This window comes from Onychomys torridus, chromosome 22 (genome assembly GCF_903995425.1).
Source record: "Onychomys torridus chromosome 22, mOncTor1.1, whole genome shotgun sequence".
NCBI lineage: Eukaryota > Metazoa > Chordata > Mammalia > Rodentia > Cricetidae > Onychomys > Onychomys torridus.
In genome coordinates this window covers 15958867-15973089 of record NC_050464.1, presented here as the reverse complement: position 1 = coordinate 15973089, position 14223 = coordinate 15958867, and the positions used below count along the sequence as shown (strand labels likewise).

General features: G+C 51.3%; 1 protein-coding gene across 2 annotated transcripts; it reads right to left on the bottom strand.

Moving 5' to 3' along the window:
• Positions 1-1435: 1435 nt before the first annotated feature.
• Positions 1436-4384, bottom strand: Epo (erythropoietin). 2 transcript variants are annotated; one of them, XM_036172450.1, is made up of 5 exons: positions 4307-4384; positions 3602-3744; positions 3016-3102; positions 2624-2803; positions 1436-1666 (listed from the first exon to the last, which is right to left on the bottom strand). In XM_036172450.1, exons 1-5 carry the CDS (start codon positions 4317-4319, stop codon positions 1511-1513), a joined length of 579 nt encoding a protein of 192 aa, XP_036028343.1. In that variant the 5' UTR covers positions 4320-4384; the 3' UTR covers positions 1436-1510. The 2 variants fall into 2 exon arrangements, with proteins under 2 accessions (XP_036028343.1, XP_036028344.1); XM_036172451.1 differs by having other exon boundaries at positions 1436-1663.
• Positions 4385-14223: the final 9839 nt, after the last annotated feature.

Genomic DNA, 14223 nt, shown 5'->3' with positions numbered 1-14223 from the left:
AGAATGAATGACAGCCACATAGGCTAACAGGCAGGGTTGGGGTCAAAGATGTGTCATCTTTGACTGGTTGTGTGGGTCCTGAGCATGCTTGCCCACCTGAAGTACTTCCTTTGGGAAAGGAGTCTTAGGAAGAATCTGGAGTCACCCTTGTTCCCGGCCATGGTACCCATCATCCCTCCACCTATTGACTCTCCAAGTCACAGGGGGAAACTGTCAGAGTGTCCACCCCCAAGAAAGACACAGGGGGTTTATATTCTGAGGTAAGTTATGAGTGCTGGGACATGTTGGTCCATTAACCGGCGTTGGCCGCTGCTACCAACCCCTAAAGGGGAGCCCCTGTGTGTACTGGCTCCTGTTTCCTCAGTGGTAGCCCCAGCTCACTTAGCACTCACTCTGGCGGGTTGGCAGCTGCCCACGAAGACAGCCTTGAATGGAGCCTGCTTATTGACCGGCGTGGGCAGGCATTGTGGCCTCAAGCCCAGTGGGGTCAAGAGGTCAGGCAGGCCATGCGAGACAGCACGTAGGGCCCAACCCCCTCCACCTCTGGTTTCCCAGATCTGATGCTTTGCCACCAGGTTGGGCGGAGGTAGAGCCGGGAAAATGGTGGCGGGGGGGGGGGGGGATTGGGGGGACGGGACACCCACGAAGATTGACAAGCCAGGAGTCATGTTGGTGATTTCAGCTGTTGCCAGTGGTATTTTAAGGACACAAAACTTCAAACCCCTTCCCTCCCATGAAAGCTAAGAGTCAGTTACCATGCTTTCTTCACGGTTCCACCCCCTCTACTGTCCAGTGGGACATGGTGTCGGGGAAAATCCCACGAAATCTGGAGAATTCATGCCTTGCCCCCTAAATTCTCCAGTCCCTTCTTCACAGGTGCCACAAAGATTGAACTCCAAAGCTTGTCCTGTGGGGGAAGTCGCAGTTCTGGCAGGACACTAATTGAATTTAGCTGTCTCTGACCCTGAGTTAGAAGCTGGTTTCTGGGTGCTGAGAATACAGTTCAATTGGTAGAGTGCTTGCCTAGCATGCACGAAGCCCCAGCTTCCATCTCCAGCACCCCCTAAACTGGGTGTGTGTGTGTGTGTGTGTGCGTGCGCGCGCGCGCTTGCTTGCACATCTGCAATCTCAGCACTCCGGAAATGGAAGCAGCAAGATCAGGAGTCCAAAGTCATCCTTGGCTCCATAGCGAGTTCCAGGCCAGCCTGGGCTACCTGAGACCTTCCTGTCTCAAAAAAAAACAAAACAAATCCAAGATGGTTCTCCGAGTGTCTCCTGCTCCGGGGCCTCAGGCTGGCCCAGTGACATGGTTAGACTTCAGAACAGAGCTCTGGAGAGGTCTTCTGGGCCCCAGGATATCACTGCTGGTGCTGGAGTGTCCGTCTGTCAAGCCGGTGAGGAGGTCACAAGCCCTTTGATGAGGGTTGGGAGTGGTGGAGGGTCAGTGTGGCACAGGCAGTGATGTGAGCGGCTTGGTGGGCAGACCACGGCCGGCGGCGGCGGCGGCAGGTCACCTGTCCTCTCTTCTGCAGGCCTCCCCCGTGTACAGCTTCAGTTTCCCCCGGAGGAAGTTGGAGTAGACCCGGAAGAGTTTGCAGAAAGTATCCACCGTGAGTGTTCGGAGTGGAGCGGGCGGGGTGGCGTCTGGAGGTGATATTGATTCCTTCTACAAGAGAAAATGGGATGTCACCGCAGTGCCGAGCCAGGGCCGATGAGAATGTAACCAGGGACGGAATGGGGAGAAAGAGAGTCTTCAGTATTATTTATGTGCAGGGTGTGTGTGTGTGTGTGTGTGTGTGTGTGTGTGTGTGTGTGTAGAGGCAAGAGGTGTGTCTTCTTCAGTCACCCTCCACATTATTTTTATTTGGATCTGTGGGTGTGAATGCATGCAGGTGCCCAGGGAGTCCAGAATCCACCCTTAGACCCCTAGCGCTGGACTTAAAGGCAGCTCAGAGACCCCTGATGTGGGTGCTAGGAGGTGGAGTCTACAAGGGCAGGAAGTGCTCTTAATCACCGAGCCATCTCTCTGGCCCTTGCACCTTGATTTTTGAGATAGCATCTCTCACTGAACCTGGAGCTCACCAACTGAGTTGATCTGGCTGGCCAGTGAGTCCCAGGAATCCCGAGGCTCCAGTCTCCCAGCTCTGGGGCTACATGTATGTTCCATCTCACCTCGATTTTGGTTTGTCTTGCTTTTGTTTGGTTTGTTTTCAAACAGAAGTGCTGGAGATGGAACTCCGTTCCTCACATTTGTGCAGCAAGCATGCCACAAGCGCACACACACACACACACACACACACACACACACACACACACACACACACACACACACACACACATCTCCCAGCCTGAGCTCTCAGTAGTCTTTGTTTTAAATTTGTTATTACGTGAGTTCATTGATATATGCAGGTGCACCAGAGCATGTGGGTGGAGGTGAGAGACCAGCTTGAGGGAACCAATTCTCATCTCACCATGTGGCTCCTAGGGGTTTTGAACTCGGGGCATCAGGCTTGGCAGCAGGCACCTTTACCCACTGAGCTGTCTTGCAGGCTCAGCCCTCAGTATTCTTTAACAATTCTTGGCCCATCCTGTAGAAATGGCACACCCACTCCTTCCCACTCACCTGGGCTCCCAGCACCCGGAGCAGGGAAGTGAGGCTTCGCAGACCACTGACGGCTTTGTCTATATGCAGCTGAAGCATCTCTGGTGGTTGGGAGGAATTGGCTAGCAGGGCCTGGCCCTGAAGGATGGCTTCTGAGAGCAGGGACAGGCCTTGCCAAGCTTCTGCAGCCTGTTCTTCCACCTGGGGGAGGCAAAAGACTTAGAACCAGCCAGAGTCATATTCCCTGGGCATCAGGCACCCCAGTGGCTAGGTGGAAGGGGAGGTTTGTGGAATGAATGAACAGATGAATGAGCTAGCATATCCCATCAGCCACCGTCCTTCTCGTTCATTCTCCCACAGTATCAAGAATGAATCCCACTCACTTCTAGGAAGGCTGAAAAATTAGAACTCACTTCCATTCTTTTCCAAGCATAGAAGTTGACTTTGGTATCTGGGACTGTAATATTCTCCGTCAGTCTGGGACCTTCTGCACAGCCCATCTTAATAAAAGACACAGCACCTTGTCAACAAGGCCTCCAAGGGTATCGTTCCACAAAAAGGCACCAGATACTCTGTCTTTGAACGTCACTGGGCATGGTTTGGGGGCCACCAGCTTTACCATCCCTTTCTTATTTTAGACAGTTTCATGTCAGAGTTTCAAGTTCGAGGCTGGCCTCAGCTTATGTAGAAGAGGATCACCTTGAATTTCTGATCCTTCGACTCCCCCTCCCAGGTACTAGGAATGTAGGTTTGCGCCGGCACAAACGGTTCATGCAGTACTGGGGAACTGAACCCAGGGCTTTTTTGCTCACTGAGCAGGCACTCTACCAAACTGAGCCACATCCCTGTCCAGCTTTTCCATTCTTGGGGGGTGGGGGTGGGTGAGGAATGGAAGAAGCTTAGGACTAAACATCTCATCTTGACCTTAAAGATTGTGCTAGGAATTCCTAGATCCCCCTAGAACCCAGTTTCTTTCTTTTGTGGGGCCGGGGAGCTTACCGTGACATTTTCTGCCTCCTTGGCCTCCAAGATGTACCTCTCCAGAACTCGACTGTCGCAGATGAGGCGTGGGGGAGCACCAAGGACTAGGAGGCCCAGAGGAAGCAGAAGCAAAGACAGTAAAAGGAGCAGGGTGGGACGTTCTGGAAGAAAGGCAGGCTGGGTGTCAGGCAGGGAGGGGAGGGGGCGGTGGGACTACAGAGGCTGGTTTGCTGAGCGAGGCTCCTCTGCCCCTTCCAGTCTCTGCTGACCCCGACCTTGCAATTGCTTAGGCTGTGCCTGAGTGGCCTTCATTCTATGCCTCGGCGCTGCACACCCCACCCCCAAGCGACCGGCATCCACTCCTCGGCCAAACTTCACTAGGAGTGCGCGCCAGAGGCTGGCAGATCCTGAGAAGCGGGGACTCCTGGACGCAGGTAATTCTTTCAGCAGCTTCTCACCCACAGAGCGGCGCCTCCACTCCCTACAATCCTAAACTTGGTCCCTGTTCTTGATCTCCCTCCTTTTTTGTCATTCACGGAGGGGGGCTCCCCAAGCCCCTGCGTGCACGTGGAGGAGGCTGCCCCACCCCCCTCTCCCTTCTTTGATCCTTGGCGAGTCGCAGGTCCTTGAACACGGCCACTTCCTGGCCAATAGCTTCAGATGTAAATCCTTGCTCAAACAGGAGCCCCAGAGGTCACAGGTCCCTAGCCTGTGAGTACTCACCAGGCACCCCCATCTCCGCGCCTGGCTGCCGGGGCCCCTTAGCAACCCGGGGCTGGGCCAGTGTCCACGCTGCTAGTCTTCATCCTTGGAAGATCTGTGGGACCAGGATACCCCACTAGCCTGGAAGAAGGTGGTCACCGTTCAGGGAGCGCGAGCAGAGCGGGGACGCGGTGGCCCTGGCCAAGGGTCTGTTCGGGAACACAGCGAGACGCAGCCACCGGCCAGGCTTGGTCCGGGGACACTGTGGCTCCGGCCGGGGGTCGGGGATGTTATCAGCATGTGTGCGTGCGCGGGTGGGGGTGGGGGTGAGGCTGTGAGTGCGTGAGGGGTCGCCGGAGGTGGGGGCCACCTGGGGTCAGAGCAAGGGGCAGGACGCCTGGGTCTGGTGCTTGCTGGGGTGGAGCGGGCTGTTGCAGGCACGCACGCTGTCAGGGGGGGTCTTCCTTGGGGAGGGGTGGACAGATTCCGATTTCCAGGAGGGGAACCCACTGGGGTGCACGTCTATGAGATGTGCGGGAAGCCTAGACTGAGGTGAGGAGCTGATCTATGAATTGCTGGGCAGCAGATCACCTCCTCTGGAGGGCGTCCTTATCTCGGGACAGGGACTTAGATCAGAAACACCTGGGGCTGGAGTCTGGAAGCAACCCAGGTTTCTCCTTCCAATCTCAGGACATGCTCTAAAAGCCAGAGTTGTCCCTGTTGAGTTATCAGATGCAGGCCAGTAAGGGGTGGGGGGTTCCTCCTCTCCCATTCCTCATTTTCTAGGACCCTAAAAACCCAGAAAGGTAACTTTCAGAACAGAAAGCACCTTGCTGAGGACACATGGACACATTGATATTTGGTTTCTGCTTTTGTTTTTGCAGGGCTGAGGCTGGAACCCTGGGCTTTCAGTATGTTAGGCAAATGCTCTATAACTGAGCTCCACCGCCCTTACTGAGGGATTCTAGACAAGCACTCTACTGCTGAGCCACACCCCAGCCCCTCACTGGGGGGAGTCTTGGCAGGCACTCTACTGCTGAGCCACACCCCCAGGCCCTCGCTGGGGGAGTCCAAGCAGGTGCTCTACCACTGCACCATGCTTCTTTCTATCCCCTTACTGGGACCTTCTAGGTAATTGCTCTACAGATAAGCCAGGTCCCCGGAACTAATGTCTGCTTTGTGCAAGACCCTTGTTCACTTTGCAGGATATAAAAAGACACATTAACACCTGTCGGGGTGCACCATGTAGCACGGGTCGGTTGAAGAAAGAAGGCACTCCCAAGATGAAATCGTAAGGCCTGTGTGGCAGCAGGAAGGCCCAGCCTCTTCTGATGGACTGAACCCCCGAACAGCCATACAAAGGCATATTTATTAAGAGTTACATGAAGTATTTCCTCATACTAAGGTCAATCATCTAATTTACATGTCTTACCGAAGGAGAGCATCACATGCCCCCATGACCCTAGTCCTGTATTATGTGTGGTGTGCAATACACACTAGTACCTGTGTGCCTGAGGAGTCTTATGACCAAAGTCATGGGATGGCTGGCTGCAAAGCCCCTTCAGCAAAACAGTTCTACCGATCACAGGAAACAATCACATTCTCCACGAGGAGTCTTCAAGGTCAAAGTACTTCTAAAAAGCAGCTGTTGGTTCTAATATCTACCCCATACAGTGTTTCTGCTAAATTCCTACATTCCCCCCCCCCCCTTTGTTTAAGCTAATTTGACTATCTTGAAGATTTGGTGAAGACAGCCTCTTTCATGCTGTCTCACCGCCCTATGGACACGAGTCAGAATACATTTGAAAGCCAGTAAAATTAGTAAAACAAACAAACAAACAAAAAAACCAAGTGTAACAACTGCTGGAGTAAGAAACTTATCCAAGGGATTCAGAGGATGAAAGGAAGCTATGGTATCTGCAAGGCTTTCCATAACTTCCGTTCCAGACACTTCAGGTAATCACTGAAAAGGTTTCCTTGATCTCTTGTTGTAAATCATGAATCATCTGAGAAGCGCTGGGGTGACTTACATGCATTTTAACCTTTTCCCAATCATACTTGCTTTCATTGAACTTTCAGGGTGTAGTACAGTAAGTTGTAACATTCCGATCACATTTTGTTGTTGTTGTTGTTGTTGTTGTTTTTCCAGACAGGGTTTCTCTGTAGCTTTGGAGCCTGTCCTAGAACTCACTTTGTAGACCAGGCTGGCCTCACAGAGATCCACCTGCCTCTGCATCCCGAGTGCTGGGATTACAGGCGTGCGCCGCCACCACCGCCCGGCCCCATCACATTTTAACTTACTTTGTTCCTTTAACATCTCTGACTGATCTCCCAAAAGTAGCACAGCTTGCCTCGAGTCAGCTATCTCATTAATTATCTCTGTCTGTCTGATTCTATTGAGCCCAGAGTTCTGCAGAATGCTGATGCCAGTCTCTAACAGATTCAGCAGGTTGAATCTCTGTATGAAGGGCCACTCCAGCTGTTGCAGCAATAACAGTCAATGCAATAACGCCCATAACAACAGCAGTAATCAGTCCGGTCATCCGATGTGTTCTTCTTACTATTCTCTCAGAGAGTTTCTGGACTGGAATCGGCACAGGAGAGTCTTGCCATGGCCTCGACAACTTCCCTGGAATCCCGGTTGCTGGCCTTGCTCTGAGAACATAACAACTTTCAGAAGTGACATCCAATAGCATTAATACAGGTACGGAGAGTACCACGTTCACAAGTGATACTATAATTACTAGGGTGCCATTGTATAGGCCCTTTCAATAATATATATGGTAACAGTACACATGCTACAAAGGTATGACTTTGATTTAATCTAAAGGATTAAGTATACTTACCATCATAAACACTTAACTTTCCAAAGTTTAAGAGGACATAAGGCACTTGTCAATTTCTACAAATTAGTCTGAACTGAATTGCCAAATTGTAACATAGAACCTGACATTCCAATTCCATGCCATTGGATAGGCTCATCAACAGTAGACTATTGCAGAGCCACACCTCCAGCCCCTCACTGGGGGATTCTAGGCAGGGGCTCTACCACTGAGCCACACCCCAGCCCCTCACTGGGACCTTCTAGGTAATTGCTCTGCAGATAAGTCCAGTCCCCAGATTTAATGTCTGCCTTGTGCAAGACCCTTATTCACTTTGCAGGATAAAAAAGATACATTAACACAAAAGTCCTGCCCTTCTGGAGACTGTAAAGAGTTCTCTACATGGCAGGCAGTATCTCAGAACGGGAGCGTGCGGCTCTGAGGCGGAAGAGCTGAGGAGAGGGTGAGCAAGCTCATAGCCAAGCAGAGACGTTAAGGCGGATTGGATGGCAGAGACCCCCATGAGCTCAGACTTGAGGGTTGAGCAGTTTGGATGGAAAGTGACCTGAGGGATGTGGGAGGGACTCAGGTGTGTTGGGAGGGGGGCTGGGATGAGATAAGGCCACAATGCTCTTAGGGATGACTCAGCTTGTAGAACAGTGTTGAAAGCTATTCTGAATAACTTGGATTTTTTTTTTCCAGAGCTGAGGACCAAACCCAGGGCCTTTAGGCAAGCGCTAACCACTGAGCTAAATCCCCAACCCCAAAAGTATTGAGGGTTTTTTTTTTATGTTTTTTTTAAAGATTTATTTATTATGCATACAGTATTTTGCTTGCATGTATCCCTGCAGGCCAGAAGAGGGCACCAGATCTCATTGCAGATGGTTGTGAGCCACCATGTGGTTGCTGGGAATTGAACTCAGGACCTCTAGAAGAGCAGTCAGTGCTCTTAACCTCTGAGCCATCTCTCCAGCCCGGATTTTTCTTTTTTTAAGAGTGGGAAATGTCATTCATTCTTTCAGGAAATGTCCACATGTTGGGATGGTGGTATCCTTCTGTCACCCCAGCACTCAGGAGGTTGAGGCCAACCTGGGCTACATATTGAGACTCTAGTTCAAAAGATAAAAGAGGGAGCTGGACAGTAGTGGTGGCGCACGCCTTTAATCCTGGCACTCGGCAGGTAGAAGCAGGTGGATCTCTGTGAATTCGAGGCCAGCCTGGTCTACAGAGAGAGATCCAGGACAACCAGGGCTTCACAGAGAAACCCTGTCTCAAAAAACAAAACAAAAAAAATTATTCAAATAATTAAAATAAAAGAGGGGTTGAAGAGACGGCTCAGTGGTTAAGAGCACTTGTTACTCTTGCAGAAGACCCAGGTTCTGTTCCCAGCACCCACATGGTGGTTCACAACCATCCATAACCCCAATTACAAGGGATCTGATGCCTTCTTCTGACCTCTGTGGCACCCAGGCACATGTATGGCACACATCCACTTGTGCAGATAAAACACCCTGATATAAAACAAAACACACACATCTAATTTTAAAATGTAAAGACAAAAGAAATGTTTGTGGAATATATACACCACTGACTAGGAAGGGACCTGAGGACCGAGTCATGAATGACACAGTCAAGAATGCCTGCCCTGGTGACATTCTGGTGGAGAGGGACCGACCATGGATAGAGTAGATGGCATGGTGGCACACACCTTTAATCCCAGCTCTTGGGAGGCAGAGGCAGGCGGATCTCTGTGAGTTTGAGGCCAGCCTGGTCTACAGAGTAAGTTCCAGGAAGGCACAAAGCTACACAGAGAAACCCTGTCTTGAAAAACAAAAAACAAACAAACAAACAAACAAAACCAAAGCAAAACAAACAAACAAACAAACAAAGAACTAAGTACAGGAGTCTGGAGGCTGACTAGCACTTAGTAGCACTTGCTTCTGTTGCCAAGGACTCAGGTCCAGTTGCTAGAAACCCCATGACAATTAAAACTATGTGTAACTCCAGATCCAAGGAATCTGATGCCCTCTTCTGGACTCTGCAGGTACTGCACACACATGGTGTGCAGACACACAGGTAAAGTATCCATACATATAAAAATCAAAATAAATAATCTTTAATCAATATTCTTTAATATATAATATGCATATGCATACATAAGAATAAGGGTATGGGGCTGGAGAGATGGCTCAGAGGTTAAGAGCACTGGCTGCTCTTCCAGAGGACCCAGGTTCAATTCCCAGCACCCACATGGCAGCTCTCAACTGTCTGTAGCTCCAGTTCCAGGGCATCTGACACCCTCACACCAATGCACATAAAATAAAGTTAAATAAATTTTTTAAAAAAATAATTAGAAAGGGATGGAGCTGAGGAAATGACTTAGTAATTGTTTGCTTCATAATGATTTAGATTCCCCAGCACCCACATTAAAAGCTGGGCATGGTGGCATGTGTTTGTAATCTTAGCGCTGGGGAGGGTGGAGACAAGGAGGATTCCTGGAGCTCACTGGACAGCTGGTCTCTCTCACTAAATCATTAGGCCCCAGGTTCACTGAGCCCCTGTCTCCAAAACTAAGGTGGAGGGCCAGGGGGATGAAGGACGGTTCAGTGGGCAGAAGTACTTGCCACCAAGTCTGATGACCTGCGTTTGATCCCCGAGGCCCACGTGGTAGGAGTAGAGAATCAACGGCTGCAGGCTGGCCTCTGACCTCCGCATGTGTGCCATGTGGAGACCGTACACATAGACGCACACACAGTTAGTTAATTAATGTAACAAAAATGAAGTGGAGAAGCAACTGAGCCAGACATCCCAAAGTCAACCTCTGGCCTCCACACGTGCACCAGCACACACACACACACACACACACACACACACACACACACACACCACACCCCTACAGAGGGAAGACTCAGAAGGTGCACCGGGAAGTTGTTAAGTTGTCAATAAGCCATCACGTCACGGTTGCCAAGCTGTCAGTGTGACACACTGGGGGAAGAAGGCGGCCTCGGGATTTGAGGAGGACGTGATCAAAACAAGGTGTGGAAAGATGAAGACGGGGCGTCTCCAGTGAGCTGAGTGGAAGTCACATGAACCTGGTCCTTCTGACTCTGGACCATCTCCCGGTCCCCTTGGGCCTTCTCAGAGTTTCTTCCTGAACCTGCCATCCAGGCTCAGCACTCAGAACGCAGCTCTGCTCCCCAACTGTGGCCCAGCTGTGAGACATGCATGGGAACACACGTCCACACACGTCCGCGTGTGAGCTCTGTCCCGACCACCGCACCCCTCCCAACAGGCTGCTCTTTCCATGGCCCCTGACTCCTGCGTCACTGCTCCTGACCTAGCCACCAGAGGAGAGAGGGCCAGGAGCAGAGGGGGGCAGGGGAGACAACATGGCCTGACATGGCCTGAGTCTTAGAAGGAGGAGCCTTTGGGGCTGTAAGACCTGTTCCTTCTCTCTTCAGTAACGTTACAGAGAGAGAGAGAGAGAGAGAGAGAGAGAGAGAGAGAGAGAGAGCTACCTCACAGTGAGTACAAGGCAGCCTGGGTTACAAAGCAGGTACCAGGCCAGCCCAGGGCTTCACAGCAAGGTCTGTCTCAAAACAAAAACAAAGCAGCTGGGGTACAGAGGTGCACACCTGTCATCCCAGCACTCGGGGAAGATGGAGGCAAGAAGGGTCAAGAGTTCAAAGCCATCTTCTGATATGCAGTAGACAGAAGGCTAGCCTGGGCTTCAGGAGACCCTCTCTCAAAAAGAGAAAGAGATAAAAGAAGGCAAAACAAAATTCTATATAGCTCCCCCAACTGAGCCCCCAACTTGCACATGTGTGTGTGTGTGTGTGTGTGTGTGTGTGTGTGTGTGTGTTGTTGCTGTTCTTTGAGACAAAGTTGCATATATCCCAGGCTAGCCTTGAACTCCTTATGTAGCCAAGGTTGATCTTGAACTCATGTTGCCCCTACCTTCACCTCTTAAGTACTTACTAGCATTATAATCATGCACCATTACACCCCGTTTCTAGGATGCTGAAGATCGAACCTAAGGCTTTGTGTATGCTAGGCAAGCACTCTACCAGCCGGGTCACAGACCCAGACCCCTTGAGCAGGACTCCGCAGTGACTTCCCATCGTCTCAGAAGGAAGATCCCCTGTAGCAAGTCATACTCTCCTTCTTATGCAATGTATTCATTTGGTGTGTGTGTGTGCACATGGGCACGCTCACGTGTGCCACAGCATGTATGTGGAGGTCAGAGGACAACCTACAAGAGCTGGGGTTCTCCTTGTACTTCGTAGCACCTGGGGATTGAACGCCAATCATCAGCCTTGGCAGTGAACGCCTTCACAGACTGAGCCGCCTCACCAGCCCCACGCTGTGACCGTCCATCACAGGAGCGTGGTGACAACCTGTGGGACCTTGCCGCTTCCACCAGGCTTGCCCTCTGCTGTCTCCCTCTTTTCTTCAGACCCCAAACCCAAGCAGTCTCTCCTCCACACAGCCTTTCCCCACACCCAGGCGGGAAGTTGTCGTCACCCCTGCGCATGTGCTAGTGTTTACCGTCTCAGGGCCGCTGGATACGTCCAAGTGGAGTCCTGCACAACTCCAGGAGTTATCTAGCTGTTATCTAGTGTCCTGTTGACACTCACCACTTAGTTGTGGGTTGTTTATAAGGGTCCCTCCATGCCAGGCTCCTTGGACAGAGATGGTGGGAGACCTAGAGATAGTTCACTACACCTAGCCACCCTTGTCTCTTGAGATCTTGGTCTCCGGGAGTGCCTATTATTTTTAGAGCTGGGCTCTAAAGAAACAGCAATGATCAGACTCTTCTTGGAGCTGCAAAGCGCTACTATATGGATCCAAGAAGAAAAGAAAATTTACAACCCCCCTGAGCTGTTGCAAACCCCGGGCCGCACGGAGCCCCCAGCTGCCTGGAGTTGGGCTGAGGGAAGGGGGGTGCTCTGAGCCTACCCTGACAGGCTTCCAAGCCCTGGCTTCTGGGCTTGGGAGTCCAGCCAATGGCCTAGGAGACCTTCTGTGCTGGAAAGTGAATCGGCTGGGCGGGGAGGGGGCCGGGAGGGTGTTGTGAGGGGAGACTCTTGGCCTTGGGGGAACTGGAAGGGAGTAAGAATGCTGGAAAAGGGATTTCTGTCCATTGACAGCCTGGGGACACAGCGCACATCTGTAATTCTACCTACTCTGGAGGCTGAAGCGAAAGAATCGTGAGTTCCAGGCCAGCCTGGACTACACCTTATCTCAAAAAGAAAAGACGGGCTGGGGAGACGGCTCCCTTGGTAAAATGCTTGCTGCACAAGTCTGAGGTCCTGAGGTGGAGGGAGCCCCAGCATGTAAAAAGCTACGTGCAGCAGCATGCTCTTGCAGCTCCAGTATTAGGGAGCTAGACGCAGGCAGCTTGCTGGAGCTCCCTATCCAGCCAACCTCACTCGGGTCGCAGCGACAGACTCTCTCAAAACTCGAGGGGACAGTTCCTGAGGAATGATGCCTGAGGCTGACCTCTGTCCTCGGCCCATATGTGCACATACCCCCCTGCCCCCTACACACAAAAAAAAGAAAAGAAAAAGCCAGGCATAGTAGTACATGCCTGCAATCCTAGCACTCAGGATGTGGAGGCAAGAGGAGCGAGAGTCCAGGATCAGCCTTGGCTACATAACTTCTAGGCTAGCCTGGGCTACATGAGGCCCTGTCTTCAGGGTAGGGGAGGACAGGAGTTAAATCTCTTTTCCGTCCTATTAGATGTCACAGGATCAAGATTATAACTGTTTTGGCAGACATGGTACTAATGCACTTACCTATAGCAAACAGATGGTCAATACAAATGCTATAGGTAATAAACAGGTGTCTGGTGGCTGGCGAGATGGATCAGTGGGTAGACATGCTTGCAGCCAAGCCTGGCAACCTGGGTTTGGTCTCCAATCCCCAGGACCCACATGATGAAGAGAGAGAACAGACTCGAACAAACACGATAAATTTTAGAAATAAATTAGTTGTAAGATACATATTTATCTCTCTGCCACATAACTTTTCTTTTCAAAATTTTGACACAGGGTCTCTAAATTGTTCAAGCTGTCCTATAATTTATTACATAGCCCAGGCTGGCCTTGAACTAATAATCCTCCTGCCTCAGCCTTCTGAGTAGCTGGGATTGTCAGCATGAGCCATAATGCCTGGCTTGGGGATATGTCTCTTCAGGAAGAAAACGTTCCGTGTTCGCTGTGGGCTCTGTAACTGTTCAATAAAAGGAGGAGAAGGAGCACTGTGTTGGGATACACTTTCTCTTCCTGGCCTACCCTGATGGGAGTTGCTCAGTGGGAAACGGAAGCGGAGCTGGCTTCTCTGAAGGCAAAGGACACCAGTTTCTGGGCTTCCCAGCCTCATATGCCACACACAGACCCCAATAGAGGCAGAAACCTTGTTCATAGCTCTACCTGCTATGGTCTCCCACTCCACTCCCACCTCCAGCCAAACTTTGAAACAGTAGGTCTCCTAGGGGCTGGTCTTCCTTCGGTAGCATCACGGAAGGCTACGTCTGCAGGACAGTGACCCAGGGAAGCCCCGACTGCAGGCAGTGAGGAAACACAGAGCAGAAACAACAAACAGAGGCTGTGTGAGAGAGAGCTGCCAAGACAAACCAAATGAACGTAGGAAGGATGCAAAAGGGCTGCCTGCCACCAGCTCGGCTGGGCTCTGGCCAGGAGAGCAGAGTCAAGAACATATACGTGCAGGGAGACACATCGGCAGTCCAGCTTCCTGCAGGCTCGATCTGCTGCTCCCAGGAGCTTCCAAGGCAAGGAAGGCCTGAAGATGAGGTTGGTGGAGGGCTAGTCAAGCATGGTGGCACATGCCTGTAATCTTAGCACTTAAGAGAAGGCAAGGGGACTGAGGCCAGCCATCCCAGACAATGTACAGAGAAACCTTGTCTCTGAGATGGCAAACCAGGTGGTGGTGGCGGTGGTGGCGCACGCCTTTAATCCCAGCACTCAGGAGGCAGAGGCAGGCAGATCTGTGAATTCAAGGCCAGCCTGGTCTACAGAGCCAGTTCCAAAACAGCCAGAGTTACACAGAGAAACCCGGTCAAACCCCTGTGCCCCCCCAAAAAAAAATCTTTTT

Coding starts and splice junctions, on each gene's coding strand:
- Epo (XM_036172450.1), bottom strand. Junction 2,804..3,015: donor ATGCTTGGAAAAGAATGGAA/GTGAGTTCTAAT, acceptor TGCCTCCCCCAG/GTGGAAGAACAGGCTGCAGA. Junction 1,667..2,623: donor TCCGGGTGCTGGGAGCCCAG/GTGAGTGGGAAG, acceptor TTTCTCTTGTAG/AAGGAATCAATATCACCTCC.